At 33.9% G+C, this 22,842-nt stretch overlaps 2 protein-coding genes and 1 long non-coding RNA gene across 3 annotated transcripts; 2 read left to right on the top strand and 1 right to left on the bottom strand.

The window, feature by feature from the left end:
• LOC128163409 (uncharacterized) lies at positions 1–7,316 on the top strand. Its single transcript, XM_052827016.1, has 5 exons — positions 1–269; positions 2,613–2,752; positions 3,321–3,433; positions 4,066–4,272; positions 4,468–7,316. Exons 1-5 carry the CDS (start codon positions 100–102, stop codon positions 4,717–4,719), a joined length of 882 nt encoding a protein of 293 aa, XP_052682976.1. The 5' UTR covers positions 1–99; the 3' UTR covers positions 4,720–7,316.
• Positions 6,551–9,666, bottom strand: LOC128163410 (uncharacterized). Its single transcript, XR_008240785.1, has 2 exons — positions 9,455–9,666; positions 6,551–8,882 (listed from the first exon to the last, which is right to left on the bottom strand). It is a non-coding gene; the product is annotated as an uncharacterized LOC128163410 (long non-coding RNA).
• Positions 9,667–9,847: 181 nt separating this feature from the next.
• Positions 9,848–22,415, top strand: LOC128163180 (uncharacterized). Its single transcript, XM_052826708.1, has 6 exons — positions 9,848–10,075; positions 11,588–11,599; positions 14,789–14,928; positions 16,818–16,930; positions 17,708–17,914; positions 18,653–22,415. The coding sequence occupies exons 1-6, from the start codon at positions 9,924–9,926 to the stop codon at positions 18,875–18,877; spliced, it is 849 nt and encodes a 282-aa protein (XP_052682668.1). The 5' UTR covers positions 9,848–9,923; the 3' UTR covers positions 18,878–22,415.
• Positions 22,416–22,842: the final 427 nt, after the last annotated feature.

Genomic DNA, 22,842 nt, shown 5'->3' on the forward strand with positions numbered 1-22,842 from the left:
AAAAAAAACCACATCCCAACCCGGATGTTTTTAACTGCGGTGGGAATTCCCCAAATTTCACAATAAACGACATTTTGAAAATTTCGAGAGCAAAAGGAAATGGAAGCAACCACCGAGAACTCCTCGCAATTGCCGGCGTACACGGCTCTGAAATGGGGGGAGTTTGTCGCAAATCCTCATTTATTGTACAACTTGTGTCCAGGGTCCTCGAATCGCAGAGAGGACAATGTGATAAACATGGCAGGAATATGGACTAACCCCAATAACAGGTAAAAAATAAACATGCCGTCGACACGCTCTCTCTCTCTCTCCTCTCTCTCTCTCTCTCTCTCTCTCTCTCGCTTTATAAAGCTTTGTAACTCAAACATTTGTAGTCTTCCTACCCATGTCCAAGTTTTTAAACATGAGAAAGTACTACAGCTTATATATTTATAACGTTATATAGTCTATATTTTTAGTTCATCAGATGAGCTTTCTTATCAAAATTTGTCCGTTGTCAGTTGTTCAATGTTGCTGTCGTAAACTTTTCACCTTTCATACATTTCATCTTCTCCATGCGCGCAGTACCACTGGACCAGTTTGAACCACACTTAAAGGGACCTGGACACGATTTCAAATGAAAATTTTATTTTTTATTTCTATGTATAAAATAGTTTACTTTTGTATTTTGAATGATTTGCCAAAATTTGAATGTTAGAAGTCGCGTTACAAGCGAGATACAGAGGAAAGAAGTTGCTGTTATGTAAACAAAGCTCGAGTCTTATAAGTTTGTTTACAAATACTGTAAAGTAAAGAAATTGCCATTTCTCTATCAAAATAACTTGTGGAAACAGGATAGACTGATTCAGTGGGTTCATAAATAATTTCATTACAACAAACAGCAACATTAGATTAAAACTTATACCAATACAACAAATATGTGCACTCGAGCTTTGTTTACAAAACAAAGAATTCTGCCCTCTGTAACTCGCTTGTAACTCGATACTTGACTTTTAAATTTTGTCAAAGCATTGAAAACATCTCTATCAACAATTCTAGACATAAAATTTGAAAAAATAAATTTTGAAAATTTTGAGCTCAGATCGTGTCCAAGTCCCTTTAAAGCTTAAAGCTTTCATCTTAGTCTGAAATATCTCACGTTTTCCTGGTTATAGAGATTTCTGACTGCTTTCATTTCTGTTCAAATGAAGACCCAGGTCCCCTTTAAAGGGGGAATGATTTAGAATTAATGAAAATTTGTTGGTATTTTTCAAAATTTTTCTCAAAAACCAATTGGCCGGAAAATTAAATAAGCTGTAGCTTGTGTGCATGAAAGCATCTTCAAGTAGTGTAGATTTAAGTATGATCAAATCATGATCTCCGGAGGCAGCGTCATAAGCCCCAAAGGGGGTCAAATTTTTACCGAAGAATATTAAGAGAAAAAATCTTCTAAAAACCAAATTTATATAGCTCACAAGCTTGATCATGCAGGTAGTGTAGATTTTAGATTGTTCAAAATATGATCCTCATGGTGTAGGGTCACAATGGGGGTCAAAGTTTAACATAGGAATATGAGGGTCAGAGGAGGGGTTCAAATTTGTACTTAAGAATACATGTATATCACTGTACATAGAGAAAAATCTTCTCAAAATTTAACCAACTGGCCAGAAAACCTGTATCTTGTTACAAAGCATCCTTAGGTAGCTAGGGTAGATTCAAGTTTGATCAGATCATCATTCCTCAGGTAGTAGAATCAGGCCACAATGAGGTGGATATATAAACTTAAGATTATTCTTAAAATATTATTTTATATGGTATTACCTGGCACGTATACACTGTTAAGTGCAAACATCTTAACATTTTGTTGATTCTCAATTGTTAGACTAACAGTGGCTTTCAGGGGCTCAAAGTTTGATGTAGTTTTATCGATATATAAACAATTGCTTAATAATTTAGATTTTCTTCAGAACTGCAATGCTTAGACTATGAAATTCAATTACCCTGTTACAAAAGGGGCTCAATGCTATGCATAAGAATAGAAATTTTTTAAAAATCTCTTACTACAATTGCTGAGGTATTTTGTATGACTCCAGTCACTCCATAAATCTGATTTTATCATGGGTGTCTTGCTCAGGTGAGTAATATGGGCCTCTTTTTGTGCTTTAGTACAATCATGTTTCGTATTAGGCCATTTGAAGCCCATTTTGATACTAATGATAACTCTTCAAGAGCATGTATTTTAATTGATAACTTTAGTTTTTGCAGATTTTGCACAAATTTCATTTACTTAATTAAGCTTTGCTTGTAATTTCCTAAATTAAATCATTATCTAAATACCAATTACTACAGAGGTTCCAAAATGGCTAGTACATTCATTCAGTTTTAATGCAGCAGTAAAATGTAGCCCTCTCTAATCTTTTTTTTTTTAGCTGTAACTATTAGTCTCTTTCCCATGTCCCTATACATAATTAATAAAAATTGGGGGGGGGGGAGGGGGGGGAAGCTGTACATAAATATAATTGCATGCAGCTAGGCTTCTTTACTTTTGATTAATGATTTATTTTCTCCTTGACTAGCTAAGATAAAATATTTTAAGTATACTGACTAGCCTACTTAAATCTTTTAAATTACAGGGAGTTTAAAGTGGAGAGTATAGAGGAACTAGAGCGGCTCAGGAATGACCTGTTGACAAAGCCGATCTTGTTTCACGTGAAACTGCAGCATCATAAGACTGAGCATTACGTAGTAATGAAAGTCCACAAGACTTGGAAAGGTCAGGCCTGTTAATTTACAGTGGTTCACAGTTCAATAATAAAGCTATAATAAGCATGATAATGTTATATAGCACTATACATTTAGTCATGATAATATACATGTACAACATATACAAGATGTGGAATTGTTTGGTTCGTCCTTTGTTCATGGGTGGTATGGGACACCTGTTGATTAGATATGGCTTAAAGTATATTTTATAACTAAATCAATTTTATTGGTTTAAAATTCAGTCAGTAAAATAAAGAATAAGGTAATTCTCCAAATATTTCATTTAAAATTTCGTTCACTTCGAAAACAGGGCCGATTTTGCTGTTTACCGTACCTTGTCAATCTTTGCTCTAATCGAAAAAACAGTTAATATATAGTAACGTACATATAAGCGTAACAAATATTGAGTCCGTCATAATAATTTTTATACTAAGATAATGATAGTCTCTCATAAATTATTGTCAGTGATTAAATTATCATTGGCACTTGAGATCTAATTCACTCGTGCAGTCAAGTGTAATATCCAAGTTGTCTTATAATATATACATGTACCAGTATATATATTGATGGCTTTTTAGATGAGTTCGCAGTCCTTGTAAACACCAGGCACCCAGGGATCCGAGAAGTACTGACCCACAAGTTGTTGGAGATCACTCAGCACATGCAAGAGGGCAAAAAGTTCTGTCTGAAGGTAAGAATATGTCTGGTCACCTGATCATCATTGTCAATCCATCCACATGTCAATTTGAAAAGACATACATCTTACATTGAACTAGATTAGAAAATAGCAGACCATATTTTATCAATATATACCTGTGTCTATATTTCGGCAAATGTTATTACCTGGTAAATTGCTAGTTTTTGAACGATTTAACTGTGCGTGTTGAATCAATTTAAATTTTATCAATAAAATTATTAATTAGCATGGAGGAAAAATAGATCAGGCCTAATTTTCTCAGAGGAGCAATAGGTACTTTATTCCTGTTTTTGTTAAAAAAAAAAAAAGAGCAAAGAGGAATAACTCATTTTTCTATTTTAACTAAAACTGAAAAATTGAGTTATAAATCTTCACGTTTTCAAAATGGCAATAACATTTTGCCTAGTAATTGGCAGATTGACTTTTCATACTGTATTTTATTCATTGTCAATGAATATTTTTTAATTTTTGTACCCCAAATCTGACTATATTATAGCTTCAGCATTTAATCATTGTAGCAGAACATTATAAAGCATATGACCAGATGTGGCAGTGCCTGAGAAACAAAACATTGATTTACTTGGCCTTTTAATACTGTTCTTATCCCATCTTTTTGCTTTTCACAGCTAAACTTTGGCCTAGCAATGAAGCAGTGGTACAGTGGGGCTGTAGACTCGCAACCAGATCTATGTGACAACAGGCGGAGCAGCGACTCGGGACACATGGAAATTGCAATCCACAACTACTCGACTCCAGTGGACTGCTGCATGAACCCACTGTGTATTGTGGGTTGCTTCCCTTTCTGGCTTCTTCTCGGAGGACCATGCTATTGTGTAAGTCAGAATTGTCAATATATACGTATACCCCTCCCCCCAAGTGAAAAGCACTTGACTTTTAGATTCACTTATTTAGGAAATATATGTATAGTATGAGGGTTATAATTGTTTAAGATACACTTTGTTGTATAATAAGTAAGCTTTATGAAAAGATAAAAAATTTTGAATTTTATTTTACTTTATTTTATTCAGATTCACAGAACTAGGAAATGTATCGACGATTCCCACGATTTTCGGGATCTACCTGTTGTCCTAATTACAGGGGTGAGTTTGAGGGTTACAGTGAGGCAAAACATGCCACCACCAGGACCACCACAGCACTACAACCCCCAGGGACCACCCCAGTACTACAACCCCCAGGGACCACCAGCCTACCAACCTGGGGTAGGGCCAGGGAACTATGGCCCCACACCACCCCCACCTTACCCTGGCAACAATTGTTAGACAATTGTAAAAAAAGGGGGTTTAGTGGTTTTGTGCAGCAGTGTTCAATGCTTGTAAATATTACAGTGATATTGTAAGATGACTATTAAACGAGAGGGTCAGAGAACTGCATGGTTGTGGCTATTTTTAGATTATTTTCATCCTCTTTTTAATCGCAGATATCGATCTATATTGAGATGGAGGAAAATGTTCAAATTCTGAAAATATTTGATTTTTTTTTCTGTACTAAATGATAGCCAAACATACAATTATTGAAAACCTGGAATCTCAGCAATTTTGAGCATTTTTTTTTTTAACAACTCTGTAGAATATGATATTCTATTCAGAGACAGCACAATTTGTATTGTTAACTTTGATATATTTCATGCTTGTACATGTATTTACATTGGTTTCTTTGGAAGCATCAAATGAAGCTGTACAAATTAAGTGTTCTCTTCTTCATGTTTTGATAACTGCCTCATTTTCACATTCATGAGAGATTTTTTTCAGAAAAGTATTGATTGTTTACCATTTGATACAATTAAGGGGGCTGGATGGTCGCAGCCATTTTTCATAGACTAAATTGACCCTCTTTAGAAGAGGAGCTATAACATGTAATAAAGATCTAGAAAAATTTTAATGATCAAAAGCTAAAATCTATTGATTTTTTCTTAACTAAAATATAGTTTATAGCTTCACAAATCATATCTATAAAACTAAGGTAGATCTGATGTTTGATTTGTTGTCCTTTATATTTCATTTCGAATTTTCCCTAAGTTTGATTTTAACATGTTTTCTTTTCATACAGTTAATTATGTTGTATCTACTTACTGAAATTTCTGGTTAGTGATAACAGCTAAACAAATAATAAAGCAAACCATGAGTCTATTATTATTATTTTTTTAAAATGATTTTGTAGATTGATCTGAATTTTTTAAGAATATATATATGTATATATAAATACATGTAACATACATGTGCATAACATGTGTTGTTTAAAAGGAAAATTTATGGTATGGGGTCGATGTTGGTTTTTTTTAAATGTAATATTGTGCCACAATCTTGTCATTGTGTGTATGAATTACAATTTTGATATAAATTCAGCACGCGGGATTAGTATCCCATATTTGTGTTTTTGAATTTAGCATTTTATAAGTACATTGTTGGTAATAAACCTGTTATTGGTTCATTTTTATTTTATCTCTGATCAGTTGACTTATATGGAATATGTGGAATGACTGAATCTAATTTGATTTTCCGTATTATATAGGTCTAGATAAAGGCCAAATTTAGATATTGTTGTGTTTGTACTTCTCTGTGGCATTATTTTGCTTGGTTGTGAACAAATAAAGAACAATTTTAACGGCTGCTGAATTTGCCCACATATTGCCAGTAGAATACATTCATCGGATTAGCCTGTCCACAAATGTAGAAACTGCAGTGAAGGATTGTGGTAATTGCTCAGATTTGTTTATAAATCTGTTAATAACATAAATATAATTAATTACCTGCAGAAGGTCATTTTTCATCCATATTTGCAACAAAACTCAGCTAAAGTATACATGTAGCAATTAACGGTATATGGTTTTTGTACATCATAGTTTACAATGTGCCATGTAATATGTTACTTGGAAATGCCAAAATAATTTAATGATCATCGAGATTTTACAACTTTCATACTTACCCGTGTGGAACTGGTAGTCTACTTATGATAATTGATATTAGTAAATTATTAATAGACTATAATTATGTGTAGCTTTGTTTTGCCATATACTACCATATTCATTGCATTGTAATGATGACATTTTTGCATGCATGCATGTCAATTTAGGAAATACAATGTTATCATGTGGGTTTTTTTTTTTGTTTTTTTTTAGAAATAAGCCATTTATAAGTAACTTATCATTGAAAATGTTTGAAATAATCTTATACATGTATTTATCACTGCTCCACAGCACGTACAGTGAAAAATTTACTTAATTGACAGTGTTTATTCATTGAGAAGTAGAGGTTTTTTTTTGAAAAAGCAGCTCTCCTTTCAAAATTATGTCATTGTTTAATGTCCTGCAGAATCTTTTATGAATTAGGTATGAAAAAGAGAAATGTATGAGTTCTTATATGTAGTCAAGGTTACGCAAACTTGATGTAAAATGCAATTTCTGATTAATATTGTGTATACTTAAAAGAAACGAGTTAACTGTATTTAGTGCAATACAAAATCACATATTTTTTAATCCCATATTTTTTGTCAAATTCACTAAATAAATGCTTATGTACACTAATTAATAATTTAGGTGTATTATGTATAGTATTAAAGTTCACTAACTGCAAGTATATATATGGTATTTATGATACAAATTTATTGTCAGAAGCAGAGACACTGTTGTGCATTTATATACTGCTATATAAGTTGAAGGGAGAGGCCGAATTATGTTTTTATAGCTTGTGCCCAATCCCATTGCAATATATAAATCAATAAAATATGTCCAAAATCAAACGTTAAAATAGTGCTACTAAACATTCATATTTACATTCAGATATTTATATGTTTTTGTTTTGTTTTGCAATTATATGTATTATGCTTGCTTATTTTTCAAACATTAAAACTTTTTATTTGGTTTCATGGTTTGTTTTCTCTCTATCATAAAGGGATTACTGGTATTCCGGATCCTCCTCAATTTTCCATGTTTATTGTATCAGTCCAAATCATCTGACGTTAACATCAACCTTATAATCTACACTTTCTACCTTCTGAACTATTCTGTAAGGTCCTCTCCACCCGTATCAATAATTTGTTAGAGGTAGGTAGCAAGTCAAGAACTTTCTCATCTTTCCTCATGTCTCGCGGCCCTGCCCGGTCGTTACAGTAGGTGACTGGCATTGTATGGCATTGTAATATATTATGTACAAGGAAGAGGACATTCTAAGTTTTTGAACTTGTGTCCAATCCTTTTGGCAGTAGTCAATAAAATATGTTCAACTCAGTATGTGACTGATCTCTCCGGATTATCTTTGGCTACTTGAAATGTCGACTGAAGACGATTTTTTAAATCTAAAACATACTGATAAGTTGTTTAAATTTCAGGATCCGATACCTCTTTTGTCCGTAGCTCACAAAAAATCCACATAGAACCTCTGACTGTGTGACCTTCAACCAATTCAAAAGTTGAATATCCGAGAGTTTCTTGAGAGGTGTCACGAAAGGCAAATAGCGCTGCAGATTCATGTCACAGTCCTTAGGGCCCTCTGCACAAAGTCGTCTCATCATTTCTTAAGCGTTCGGCTAAAACCCTTGACCAATCCAATACTCAAGGTGTGGTACGGCGTTGTCGTCAGCTGTCGAAATGAGAGTAGACGATCGCGACTTGTCTCGGCCATCAGCTCTTATACGTTTTAACACCACCGACTCCTGGTACCGTTAAGCAAAGTCTACAATGGTGAAGATGTGCCGGTTCTTTTTAGTCCGCTGCTGGTTAACTTGGGGCCAAACAAATCTACTGCAGCACGCTTACAATGTTTCAGGCATCTTACCAAAAGGTTCTTTTATTATCCTACCTTTTGGAGTTGTCCTTTGACAAATGTTACATAACTAACAAAGTCGCCAGACATCTCCTTTCACTACCGAGCAGAAGAACCTCAGACTCTGATACGCTCTGCCAATTGTTCTTTTTTATGCCTTAATGTCCTGACATCAGAGATCAATGTTCGGATGTTCATATTTTTGTCCTGAATTTTTCAGGAACAACTATAATTGTGTGAACTTTTTTCATTTTCAACATTGGCCGATTTAAGTTTTCAATAAATCTATGAAATGAACGTTAGGGGTCTGCCTCTGTATCCTTTCCAACTTAACCACGAATTAAATCCAGAGTTACTGTAGCATTTTTCTCTTCTGCTCGCAGTGTGTCACATGTAAGTCTATAATATCTGAAACACAAATTGGCCTAGTCTTTTTACCTGCATTGCAAGCTTGTGGTCTAGTTAACACTACATTTGCGGTACTGCGACTCCAATTCATATCTGGATCTTTTGGGTCTCTTGCGTCTGGAATGTTCCCTATGATTACATCATACATATTCTTCAGAATCCCCTATAAAGTAAGGTGTGTCAATTTCCTCGCATGCAACTTGTACTTTCATCTTGGATCCATCTAGAAGAACACACTCTCGACACTAGCCAGTCAACTGCAAATCACAAATCAGATCTTTATATTAAACCATTACACCGTTACAACCCGTGTCTCTTAATACAGTAACCAAGTGAACATTCATTCATACATGTAGGCATGTTCTCTAAAGCAATCGTCACATTGCAAGAAAATGTACTTACTAAATCAGTCTTTGGACTCGAGATTGAAGTTGTGGTACTTACGAAAGTAAACGGTGAACTGAACATTTACCTTGGCTCTTCTTTTTAATTTAAAGTAACTGCAGCTGAAATACGTGTTCATGTAAGTTGCTGTTGCATGACACTGGAATAAAGCGTGCCTCATTTTGGAACATCTGAAACAGCTTACCATCTTTCCCGTGGTTGGTGCATCTCTCTCTCTCTCTTCCTCTCTCTCTCTCTCTTTTCTAACCACACCTTTGAATAAGGATGTTAATGTATTCATCAAATAAGATACAATTTTGATTCATAAATATTAAACAGAAAACCGTTTTACATTTAATTGACTGTGTTGACATGTGATGAACGTAGAGTACAAATTAGTATACATGAATGTAATTACTACAAACAATAGTTTCTCACCGCTCACCTTCTGCGATCAATTTATCAGAGACTGATATCTCCATCCTCATAGGACTCTGTATTTGACAAAAATTCTTTCCGATATTTTTTTTTCGGAATCACGTTATATCCCTATTTCTTTGTCATCTGGACCAGGTATGATGAATTTTTGGTTTTGCAATTTTCGCTAATTACTCTTAGTTTTCCCACTTCCTCCAAAAGAGAGACAAAAATTGTCGTTTTAACTTGGAAGCCAACAGGAAGAAGGAAAATTTCACGAGATAAGTCGCTATTTAAATGAGCTTGAATTACCGGAAGTCAGGGAAAATACAGTCATATTCATACCTTACCTCAGTTTAATAAATAAAATAGGGTACAATTACTTTAAGATAACAAAACTTCACATCCCAACCAGGATGTTTTTAAAGTACACTATCGTGGTTATTTCCCATTTTTCACTTTAAACTTCATTTTGTTAAGTTCGAGTTTGTAAGGAAATGGAAGACACCGCCGAGAACTCTTCGCAATTGCCGGCATACACGGCTCTGAAATGGGGGGATTTTGTAGCTAATCCTCATTTATTGTACAACTTGTGTCCAGGGCCTTCGAATCACAGAGAGGACAATTGGATAAACCTATCGTATTCAAGGTAAAAATCAGCAGATTGGTTTTTTTAGCAGATTGTCACTTTTCTAATGTCAATAAAAGCTATACCTTAATTTGATTAAATTGTAATTGTACATGTTAACCAACAGTTATATTAACTATTATATTATATAAAAGATACATGTATTTTACTAAGATAAACAAAATTTAAGATAATTGCGCGTCTCAATCGATTGCAACAATAAGATTGAAAGGCACTGTTTTGATATCATATGATATAAAATTATAAAAATATTATAGGATTATGTCATACGCTTCGATGTCATATCATGTTACTTTTTAGTATACTATCATATGAAATTGTATGATATGATGCTCTAGTATATACAGTTAAACACGCTTATAACGAAGTGCCTGAGACGGGCGATTTTGCTTCACTGTCAGCTGAATTCGTTATATCTGTAAAGTTTACAGCATGTAATAAAGTCACGAGGGATGAAAATCTTTTCGTTGTAAGCATTAATTCGCTATAAGTGTGTTCATTGTAACCGTGTTTTAATGTAATATGAGATTGTATCATTTGATATATATGATACAATGATGTTGATTTTTCATATCATACTGAAATATCATGTATAATGATATCATATAACATGATATCTACTATATCATTGAGTGGCAAATCATAATTTACCATATATTAATAATATTTACATAATATGATATCATATCATGATCCATATCATAAAATACAATATAACACAAAATCATATCGTATACAATATGACATGATTCAATATTTGTTGTTTAATTATATGATGTTATACAATAATATTTACTTTTTCCAGTATCTTTGCCTGTGATAATACTACGTATCGATTTTGTACTATATAACCCATAATACAAATGACGCCAAATTGAGGCGCCAGCGGGGTATGCTTATTTATATTTAAAATATCTAATCGTACGATGACTAAAAATTATATAAATAATAAACACTTTCGGGGCGTGGTGATCAAATCTATCATAAAGCCCTTTAATTGGGCTTTATTGGATTTGATCACGCCCCGACCAAAATTATCACCTCATAATACTCAAAGAATGATTCCTTATTCCTTATTTACATTAAATCGAAATACTATATCCTAGAACACAATACACTGTGTACTGGTAAATATAGTTAAATACAATGCAGTACATGTATTAAAATTACAAAAATATCATTCAATATTGTGTAATGTAATATTTATACAATAACATGTCACACAGTACAACACAATATATCAATTAAGATCATTAACTATGGTATCATATAATATGAATTGTTAGGCCTGGTGTCGGTGAGCTCTGTAATCTTTATTACTTATGTTAATCTAAGATTCAATATAAAGGACTGTGTCTTTTAAATTTTGATCTCTAGTTTATCCTAGCTGTTTGAAATAACCAAATCAACCTATTGTGGCTATTTTGTCCTGATTGGGTGAAATAACTGGGACTGTAGGTCAGGTTGACTTAGGCAAAATCTCTTTATCAAGCTTTTTGATATATTTTGCAGGGATTATTTTTTGTAAGTAAATTTTTATGATTTTGCACATTGCATTAACTTTATTTATTTTGCTTTTTAACTTCATATATCTAACTTTGTTGCCAAATCAAAATCTTTGATGCTCTTTAATGTACATTTTTGCAACGTGCATTGCTATCGTTAACTAAGCCTAAACGTTCGCTTAACAGAAATAATGAAGAGAATGTTGTAATGTGTTGATAAAACATCGTTTGATGCTTAAGTTGAAACCATTGTTCCTAAAAAAAGAAATACTATATTGAAGAACTCAAAATTAAATAGACAACAGGAGGAGAAAATTTCAGCGCGACCGTTAGATCGGGCAAACACAGCAGGAACTACTTTTCACATCAATGTACATGTATAGCATCCCCTTATATAAGTCATAATGGAATTAATAAAAACAAACATTAATCAGCCAAGAGATTGCAGTTTACACTGAAATAGCAAGTAAATAGCGAGTAATTATTACATACAACACCAGTAGGGATGCTTGATCCACCTCTATATTTTTGGCTGGAAATAAAGAACGTCTTTAGTTACTAGTACATAAACTTTCTTTTGGTACGTTTGTCAACAGAGTACGTAAAAATGGAGATGTGTGACTCAATAGCTACCTGAATTCTCACTCAACTGTGTAGGATACTGACAAACTTCAGAGGCGGATCCAGCAATTTGGAAAAAGGGGGGTTCCATTTGATGAAAACCAATATGTACAAAATTCATTATTTGTCAATAAATCAGGACTTTTTGAACGATTTCCGTGCGTATACAACCGTATTTAATAAACATTTATTTCTTCACTATCTATTTCATATATATTTCAACAGCGAAGTGCACTGCATTATTGAGCGTTTTGCCGTTTTGGTTTAGGTAAGGAAGATTTGCATAATATCTAGCCTCAAGAAACCCAAGTCTCCAGCAATGAGAAAGTGCGCCCATGCTTGATAGAAAAGAAACACTAAGAAACAAAAAATAACTCAGACTAATTACGGCAAACTATTATAAAAATGAATATTTTGGTAATTTTTTTTATGTCTTTGATGTTTTTAAATTCTGAACTATTTATCGATTTTGATTTCTATTGATTGTCTTCGTAAATAAAGATCTAAATGATAGGATATGACAAAAGAAAGGGGATAATTTATCTGCTGAATAAATGGTACGTGTGTAATACAATGGTAAAAGCAATTGTATTTTTCCAGGGAACTTGATGTGACCTCTGTAATGGATGCGTTACATCATCCGGCACTAGTACACATGCAATCATATTTAGAAAAGTTTTGAAAAGTTGGGCATTTTCACAATGGTTTACATATAAACCCTTTACACGGTATTTTTGTTAAGAATTTCCGATTCTTGGAAACAAAACAAAAAAGGCTTTCTTTTGTGTTTCATGTGGGTATTGTCCTTTCCGATATATTTTATTTTTAACAAATAAGATATACAACATGACAATTGTCATGTACAAATTTTGATTATCAATAATCTAAATTTTTGTAAAAGACAGTATGAAAGTAGCTAGCATTCCAGAAAAATAGCATAACCCGCATAAGCGGGTCATGTAATTTTCTTTGTATTTTTCGTATGAAACGAAGTAAAACTCATATATTATAATTACTTTAATTAATTAACTAAACAATACATTTGAAAGCGGCTTTTTAAAGTAACACGAATGCGTGTACTCGTACTTGAACTTCGTTTTACTCGATGGCTCGTCAGTTCAAAACTATGAACTATAATCAATTTTTAAAAAAAATTGAGTAGAAGATTCATTGTAGATATTATAATTATAAATCTGTGATTTTAGCGATACTGCTTAATTTATGTATTTTTTCTTTAATTTTCCATATGTTTACTCAGTGTAGTAAACACCAGATGTTGAAGGGGAGTACAATGTATTTTATTTCGATAAAAAATCGATAGGGTTTATTCATATAAGAACAAAATTATGGGACGCAGTACGAAATTCTTTAAATAAGCAATTTTAAAAGCAATTATTTGAGATAATTACAGTATTTCTATTATAAATGGGGAAAATTGCCTTTAAATAGGCGTTAAACGTTTTCAAAAAAATTCATATGTCCCAGAGAAAGGGGGGGGGGGGGGTTCCAACCCCCGGAACCCCCCCCCCCCCCTCTGGATCCGCCAATGAACTTCACAAATTTTAAACCAGAAAGTCCAAATGAAAAGTCAGCCATTTTGGCAAAGCACAACGGGAGCTCGAAGAAATGCTTGGATGCTGCCAAAAACGTTGTAGGTTTTGCTGGCTAGCTGTGCTCGCTATAAGCGAATTAACTCATGCACTTGCAGGACAATAACTATTTTTCACAATTAATAACATCCTCAGTGTAAATAGCTTTTGTCCACACATTTAAATACATTTCTTATTGGCTAGATGATCATAAACAACATGTGAGATAAAAAAAAATGAAATGTGTGAATTCACATCCGGGCCAACTACTTCAACCAACCGGTTCAATAATTAAATATATGACAGAAACTATTGTTTGCATGATTATTTATTTCACTTTTTATGGTTATTTATTTCACGTTTTACTCTGTTTTCAAGAAGTTTGTTGGACAGCAACTTCTGTATACAGAGAAACGGGGATGGGGCGAATATTCCAATATATAAAGGGTTGACTTTGGGCTAGTAACTTCGTTATGCTCCTAAAGCTTCTAGGTTATAGGTTAGTATATAGCCAGTTTTCGCACCCGTGAATGCATGATAATGTTCAATTAGGTACTATAGCCCTCTCTGATCAATCTAATCTGATATTTTTAGCCTTTCCTCACAAAAAATTATAAATAAGATGGGGGAGAGGGGAGAGACTATACTCTGAAATCATTAGATTTCGTGGTGGCCCAGTTTTCGTGGAATTCGTAGGCATATTTTACAATGATTTTACAACCTACTCAAATTAATAAACTAGTGTTATAAAGTCGTATTTCATTTTGTATGTATAAGAGTATATACTAAAATTACGTCCACGTGAACCTGTTTTAAGCAATCCACGAAAAGTGCCCCCTCCACCCCCACCAATTCTAACAATAAATTGGGTGGGGGGGAGACTATTATTAATATTGATATTGCATGCAGCTAGGTTATATTTCTAAATGTATAATGATTTATTTTGTTAAGTACTTGTTTTAGAATATAATTTTTACTGGCCTATTTGTAAATTACAGGGAGTTTAAAGTGAACAATATAGAGGAACTAGAGCGCCTCAGGGATGAAATGTTGACAAAGCCCATCTTGTTCCATGTGAAACTGGAGCACCATAAGACTGAGCACTACCTAGTGGTGAGAGTCCACAAGACTTGGAAAGGTAAGGTCAAAGCTCATCGCTATCTGTCGCTATGATGTCCTTAGCTCCCATCCCGCACTTACTCCATATAAGGCCTAGCTAACATCTTTTTTTTTTTTAAATCAATAGACAAAAAAATGTGTAATATTTCCTAACTGTGGTTTTTCTGAGGTTTTGACCCTGGCCTGTTTCACCTTTTTCCATGTTTTTTTTTTTTTTAGCTTTTTAGATCTCCCCTAGCTATTAATTCCTTGCACAAAGTTGGCAGTCTGTACCGTATGCATGTTTGAGCGAATCTTAACAAGTCAGATTACCCGTGTATAATTATGTATATCTCTTCTTCTTACGTTCCGTGTTATTTTACCCGATCAGTTTGTAAGTTGCAATTTCACTGCGTGTGTAAAGTCAATTCAACTCAATTAAAGTCTAGCCGTAAGTTTCACATCCTCTGATTCTCATGTTAAGGTCCTACATGTTATTTACCAACTTCAAGTGCATGGAGACATTCCCCCTGACCAAATAAAATCATTCAAGATCATTTCATGAAATTTAGCAACACCCACGAGCCTTCAAATATAGCAATTCTCATTTTTACCATTTGAAAATATTGACGGTTTCTTTATCCAAAAATGTCCCTTGCTACAATGTACCTCTAACTTACACTGACATCATTTTGTCATAGAACAAGACAGTTCAATAGCTGCAATTCTGTGAAAAAGTACACCCATGTATATTATTTGAAACCGTCTCCTGCCTGATTAAATACCTAAATGTGGTCTTTAAACAAGCTACATGGTTAGTGAACTTGCTATTTATGAATAAATATTTACATCCACCAAGTATGATTCCTTCTATTTCTTGCGGAAATTGATTGTTATTCATAGCTCTAAAAAAAACCTGACATGACTGATTTCTGACCGCCCCGTTTATCGATTGGTTGAAATCTTCAACAACCAAAAAAATTAATAAATCACGAACTGCATGAAATACATGTAATAGTAATTGTGGTGATATCAAACTCAAATTACCGCACACAACAATCTGACAGTAGCAATATACCAGTTACATATAGTCATGTGTCCTTATAGATGTACACAAAATTAAGGAAATGGCTCAAATTAACGGACGTATAAGTGTGCTCTAGCCATGGATATAATAGTACAAAGCAATACATGAATTATTAAATCATATTTTTATATATGATTTAATATTTCCCTCTACACGCGATTAAAGGAAGGTTGGGCTCAATTTGCCGGCCATTTTAATCTAATCTAACGTAGGCACTATATGTAGTACATGTACTAATTAAATAGATAAAGTGTAAAAAATTAAATAAGAGACAGTCATGAAATTAACACATTGTAACTATGTGTATTTTTATAATATCTCCAGAGATTGAAAATTGGGTAGGCAATCTGATTTTGGTGTGTCTGTCTGCATGCAACTTTTACATTAAATCTTTCTGTATTCATATTTAGTCAAGTAAAAGGCCAATGCCATAGGTAAACATCAAGGTCATTAATTGAGAGGTCAAAGTCAAATCTTCTTCACAAAAAAAAAAAAATTATATGAAACAAATTAAATTTGAGAACAAAAAATTGAACTTGTACATGTATTAATAGTTACTCTATTTAAGATTTGAGTGTCATTAGTTCATTCATTCAGGAAATAAAAATGCAATAAAAATTAAAAAAAAAATTGAACCAATAGAAAAAACAGTTATACAGAAGATACATCTTAGAACAAATACTGAAGCTGACATAATCGATATTTATGCAGTTTCCTACCATAATATCCCCCAAAAAATGATAGTAGATAGTATTCATCTCTATAATACTTGCACAATCGCTGTGGTACTCTAATTCTCACAGTTATGTGTTTTGCTAACTTGTCTGCTGATGACTTTTTAGCTGAATATGCAGTCCTTGTGAACACCAGGCATCCAAAGATCCGAGAAGTACTGACCCACAAGTTGTTGCAGATCACTCAGCACATGCAAGAGGGCAAAAAGTTCTGTCTGCAGGTAAGAATATGTCTTTGGCGGTCTGGGAGGTCAAGCTTCCCCCTCGGACCCCCCCCCCATCCACCTTTTTTGTGTTCTTGTATTTTAAGATGTGTGTTGTATGTGTTGAATCCAAATTCTATCGACTTATTACACGCAAATAGCGCAATGTCAATATAGATTGAGTTAATAATTAATCTTTATTTTCTCACGGCAGATATTATTGCAAATTATGCAAGTTAAGAATAACTCAATTTTTCTATATTTTTATCCGATGAGGGCTGGATGGTTGTGGCCATTTTCAGACCATATTAATCTCCTTTACACAAGAGCTCTGTATACATGGAAACATACAGGAAAATATTCAATTTTTCCATGTTATATATCTGGATTTTGTCTACACTAAATGATAGTTTAAGCTAAAAAAAATTAAGCAAATCTGATGAGTAACTGTTGACCCTACAGCCTTCTTAATGAAACTGAAACATTTCTGAATGAGTTCTATAAATTCAGTTCTATAAATTCACTTTTTCAATATATGGCGAAAACTTATTTTTTGCCTATTTATTGGCAGATTTACTTCTCATGCTGCTACATTTCATCATTTTAAATAAATAATATCAAATTTTTAATCAGATTATATTTCATTTCATTTCCAAATCGGACCATAGAGCTATATAGCCTTTAATACAATGTGGCAACATATAACCTGATGCGGCGATGCCTGGAAAAAGAAACTTTAATTTGCTTAATTGGCGTTGAAATATTTAGGTAACTTCATCAATTTTCTTTTCACAGCTAGACTTCGGTCCGTCAATGCGGCAGTGGTTCAGCGGGGCCGTGGATAAGGAACCCGATCTTTGTTACGATAGGCGGACCAGCGACTCGGAAGACATGAAAATCGCGATTCACAACTACTCGGCCCCTTGGGACTGCTGCATGAACCCACTGTATATTGTGGGTTGCTTCCCTCTCTGGCTTCTTTTCGGGGGATCATGCTATTGTGTAAGTTAATGCTAGTAGTCACAACTGTAACCCCCCCCCCCCCACACACACACACATACACACCCCACCCTCACCACGGTGTGTTCCCTTTTTGCACACACACATTTGACAGTTTTATGGGTATAGAACACTATAGTCTGTTATTGCATCCATCAAATTTTTGATGATTTTTTATAAAAATACACATACCTGTAAAAGAAGTATAGTTGAAATCAATAAAAGGGAATATATACAAAATATCTTCATTGAACATTTATCATTTTTCACGCATAACAGTTCACAAGAACGAAAACAAAATTCTTACGGAGATTTATAATGGGAAATGTTTACATCTTTTCTCCATTCGTAAGTACTCGGGACACCTCGCACAATTTTTCAACGTTATCACCCGGGCATGTTAATGGCTGATGCAATGCAAAATCTCCGTAGACTTTCTATTTTTGGGATGTGTACTGAAACCTGAAGCGGTAGAGGGGCGTTTCAAAACAGATAATCTGGACATTTTTCATATTAGCGGTGAACGTAGATTGAGCACAAAGGTATTTATTTTTATCGAAATATCAAGCAAGAAGTGGTGGAAGCAAAAACCCGGGACAGAGTATAGGTGTGAATTGTGTTGTGATAGTTATTGCAGTCTGCTTTCAAACCAATATTTTACCTGGATTTTTACTTAATGTATGTTTTATCATCCATTAACGATGAAACAAGAAGAATGTAGATATATTATTTTAACTTCAGATTCACAGAACTAGGAAATGTATCGACGATTCCCACGAATTTCGGAATCTACCTGTTGTCCTTATTACAGGGGTGAGTTTAAGGGTTACCGTGCGGCAAAACATGCCACCACCGAGACCCCCACAGTACTCCAACCCCCAGGAACCACCAAGCTACCAACCTAGGGAAGGGCCAGGGGACTATGACCCCACTCCGCCCCCACCTTACCCTGGCAACAATTGTTAGACGACTGTAAAACAAGAAGAACAGGGTTTTGTGTGGTGGCGTTTTATACATATATTTGATATGATTTGTTAGATGTTTGTTCAATAAGAGAGTCAGGCTTGTTTAGGATGATGTTGACCAAGGGCAGATCTGATGGTTAATTTGTTGACTGTTCAGCTTCCTTAATTAAAATGAAATTAACTAGGACTTTCATTTAGAATTTCGGCAACTAAACACATTTTTATACCCCCCGCAAAAAAAGTTTGGGGTGGTATATAGGAATCACCTTGTCCGTCCGTCCGTCCGTCCGTCCGTCTGTCTGTATGTTCGTCCGTCCGTCTGTCTGTGCAACCGTGTCCGGTCCATATCTTTTTTATGGAGAAACATTGGAAGTTCTTACTTCACACAAAGATTTCTTATGACCTAAGGGTGTGTCATCACCTTGACCCAAGGTCATTCGGGCAGGGTCAAGGTCACTGGCAGAAAAAATGCAAAATAATAGTCCGGTCCATATCTTTCTTATGGAGAAACATTGGAAGTTCTTACTTCACACAAAGATTGCTTATGACCTAAGAATGTGTCATGACCTTAACCCAAGGTGTATTGAGGAAGTTCAAGGTCATTGTTTCAAAAATACTAAATTCTTTCTGTTTCATGTCTTGTTTTAATGGAAATATTAGAAGCTAAAATTTGACACAAAGTTTTCTCATCTCAGGCCACATAAAATTATTTTTAGATTCTCATCCCCTTCTCTCTGAAAATGGCCTGCCCCGATGAAATTTTTCTTTTGGAAAAAAATGTGTGGAAAAAAAAATCGGAAAAAATCGGGCTCAGTATACCAATAATTCAAAATGTTTAAATATTAAATGGCTGCTTGACTGTTGACATGTGGCTTTCGTTTGATTCGAGTCATGGTTGTTAACGGAAGGATCAAAATGTCCTCATGCATTAACAGTTGATTTAAAATAAAATGGAATTAAAGGATAGAAATTGGTTTGTTTACCCCTATAAGCATTAACAGTTTAATAAAATAGAGCAGTTGTTATTGATACAAAATGGACAGTGAAATAAAATTCATCTAATATTTTCTATAATAGCAAAAATACACGCGTTATGATGTTTTTCTTAGCGGGGGTATCAATTGTGAGCTTGCTCACAGTACCTCTAGTTTTTTTTATACATTATATATATTAAACTTAATAAAATGTGATATTAATATTTTAATTCTATTTCGAGACGGATTAACATTTGACAGTTGTAGTGCTTTGTTACTTTTATTTTAACTTTTGGTATCATTACATGATGCTTGTATTTACAAATATCTATCAAATGAATGCTATAATTTTCTTTCTGATATATAGTATATGTAATCATTTTGGATATTTTATTTGATGAAATGAAATATATCGGAAAGGACACTATGTTGGCCCTATCAAGTTAAGCTGTATACAAAGCGTTCATTCCTCATTGCTCTGATCAAAGGTCTTTGGTTTTGTTTCATAGTTACTGTATACTTTATATCCAGTTATTTTTGCGTGTCCCTAAAATTTGCAAAAATCAATGGGTATAATCTGTAATTGGTTAATAATTGCATGTGACTGATATTGAATATCTTGCAATGCTTGTTAAAGTGATTGCGAGAAACGCGAAAAATTATATAATCGCGAAAATAATACACGGTAATGTGCAACGATCATGTGACTGTGTATATTAAACATTTACAATGTACATACAGTTTGATGACGTTACGAATGCATGTATACTATAGTAGTACTCGTTCTTTGTTATAATAACATGTATGTAACTAAATGTATCATATATGTCTGAGTAAGCATTGTATGATTATTTGATTTTTTGGTCGCTGTCAAACAAAGAATTACTGCGTTTTGCAATTGACTTGCAATTGTGGGTGATGTTATTGGTTGTTATTTTCTGCGCTGTCTTTTTGCTTGGTTGTGGTCGTAGAACGATATTTTTTGTAAGAATATCTGGAAAAGTTCATTTAATCATATTATAACTTATTAGGTTAGTTACTGACTCACTACGGAAATATATTGGGTTGATCAATCTCATAGATGGCGAGGCGAAGCCGAGCCGTCTATGAGATTGATCAACCCAATATATTTCCGTAGTGAGTCAGTAACTAACCTAATAAGTGTTTTGTTTTCCCGAGGACTATCAAGCGACATATTTATTCACAAATACGTAAAGCTATGTATACTGGTATACAAGATGCCTAACATCTCGTCCAATTTAACTCATTTAAACTCTTCAAAATTTTCAATCTCACCTTTCAAATATTCTTTAAAAATCCTTGCTTCACCCATGTTTACTTACAATGTTTTGTTGCTATTCAGTTTTAAATGTTTTCTCCCTTTCCTCTGCAGAGATTTGAGCAAATTTCGGCGCTGCCATTTTGTTCTGCTCCAGACAAAACAATGTGACGTCAATATTCTAAGGGCAACTACTCTAATTTTAAAGAATTTCAAAGGGCAACTACTCCAAATACTTTAAGAACTTACGGCATGCGGTTTATGTATTAAATACTATGAAATGTCGAAATGAGTAAGCGAAGCGTCGACCAATGACGGCCATATTGCCTAATATTATTTCTCACAGAACAAATATAGAGATATATGAGGCAATCACGTGCTACGTTTAAACCAATGAAAATGTGACATTTCAGTCCAAGGGAAAACAAATATGCATAAACATACATATTTAAATGTACGCATGCAATTTGTTGTGAAGATGTATTTGCCTACATTGCCAGTAGAAAACTTTTATTTAATAATACCAGCTAGTCCTCATGCAGAGAGTGCAGTTAAGAAATGTCTTTATTACTCAGATTCGTATATCAATAAAAAAATATATACAGTTATACAGTGATATACTAATACAAGGTCATTAATCACACACCTACTTGTACATGTATCATATGCAATAAAACTTGCAATAATCTGGTTTAGGCTTGTGCACATCAGGGTTTACAGTGCAATGTCATGTGTCATGGTGTGACATTCAGTCTTTCGGACTATTTTTAATTATTGTGTAAATTAACTTTTTCGGACTTTGTGTTAATTGTTACAAAAACTTTTCATCTATTTCGACAACTGTTTTATAAACGTTATAAATTCTGCGCAGCATTAATCCCACCTGAGGCACAATCAGTGATGGATAGCTAATCTTTTAATTGACTTCTGTTTATGTTTATTGACACTTCATCTTTCAACTTCTAAATCCATTTATGTAAAATGCCATGATTTACTCGATCAAGCTGTTTGATAACTAAGCTTACATCTGTACTTATAATGTTAATCCTTCATTGTGTTGTTCCATTGTTCATTATATATCATTCTGAATTGTAAGTTATAGTCAGTTGGAATCAGACCTTCGGTGCTGATGCATACCAAACTCACGTAAAAGTATATTTCATGTATATATAAAAAAAAGTCTGAAAACTAAATCGCGTGTTGGCTTGTTGGAGGTTTTATGAGGCTGGGTCCAACAACAAGAGAATAAGCTCAAGGTTTTCCCAGTATTAGTTCTGTACGGGAGAGAGCCCCTCGTAATGCAAGTTAAAGAAAATATAATTGAAACTAGATCTCGTTACGAGTAACGAGTAGGTCTTCCGTCCGATTTTGTTTTCATATGATACGATGAAATATCGATATTCTCTGCCAAATCTGCGATCTTGGTGAATCTAGGTTTTTTGTCTCGAGACCGAAAACGGACAAACAAAAGAGGTTTATGAAAATAAAAGCTAGGGTTTTTTATACATATGTTTAGTGTACACTACTGTTAATCATAGCAGATGAAACACCAAAGATAATCAGTTAAACTTGTGAAAAAAATGAATTGTTTGAACTCTTCTGGTGAGTACCGGAAGTGACGGCTGACAAAAGAAAACCCGTTAAATATATCTTCAATCGATTGTCTATCATTTATAAAAGTTTGTGTCTCAATCACTTACAGTGACTAAAATC

The sequence above is a fragment of the Crassostrea angulata genome, chromosome 9 (genome assembly GCF_025612915.1).
Source record: "Crassostrea angulata isolate pt1a10 chromosome 9, ASM2561291v2, whole genome shotgun sequence".
Lineage (NCBI taxonomy): Eukaryota > Metazoa > Mollusca > Bivalvia > Ostreida > Ostreidae > Magallana > Magallana angulata.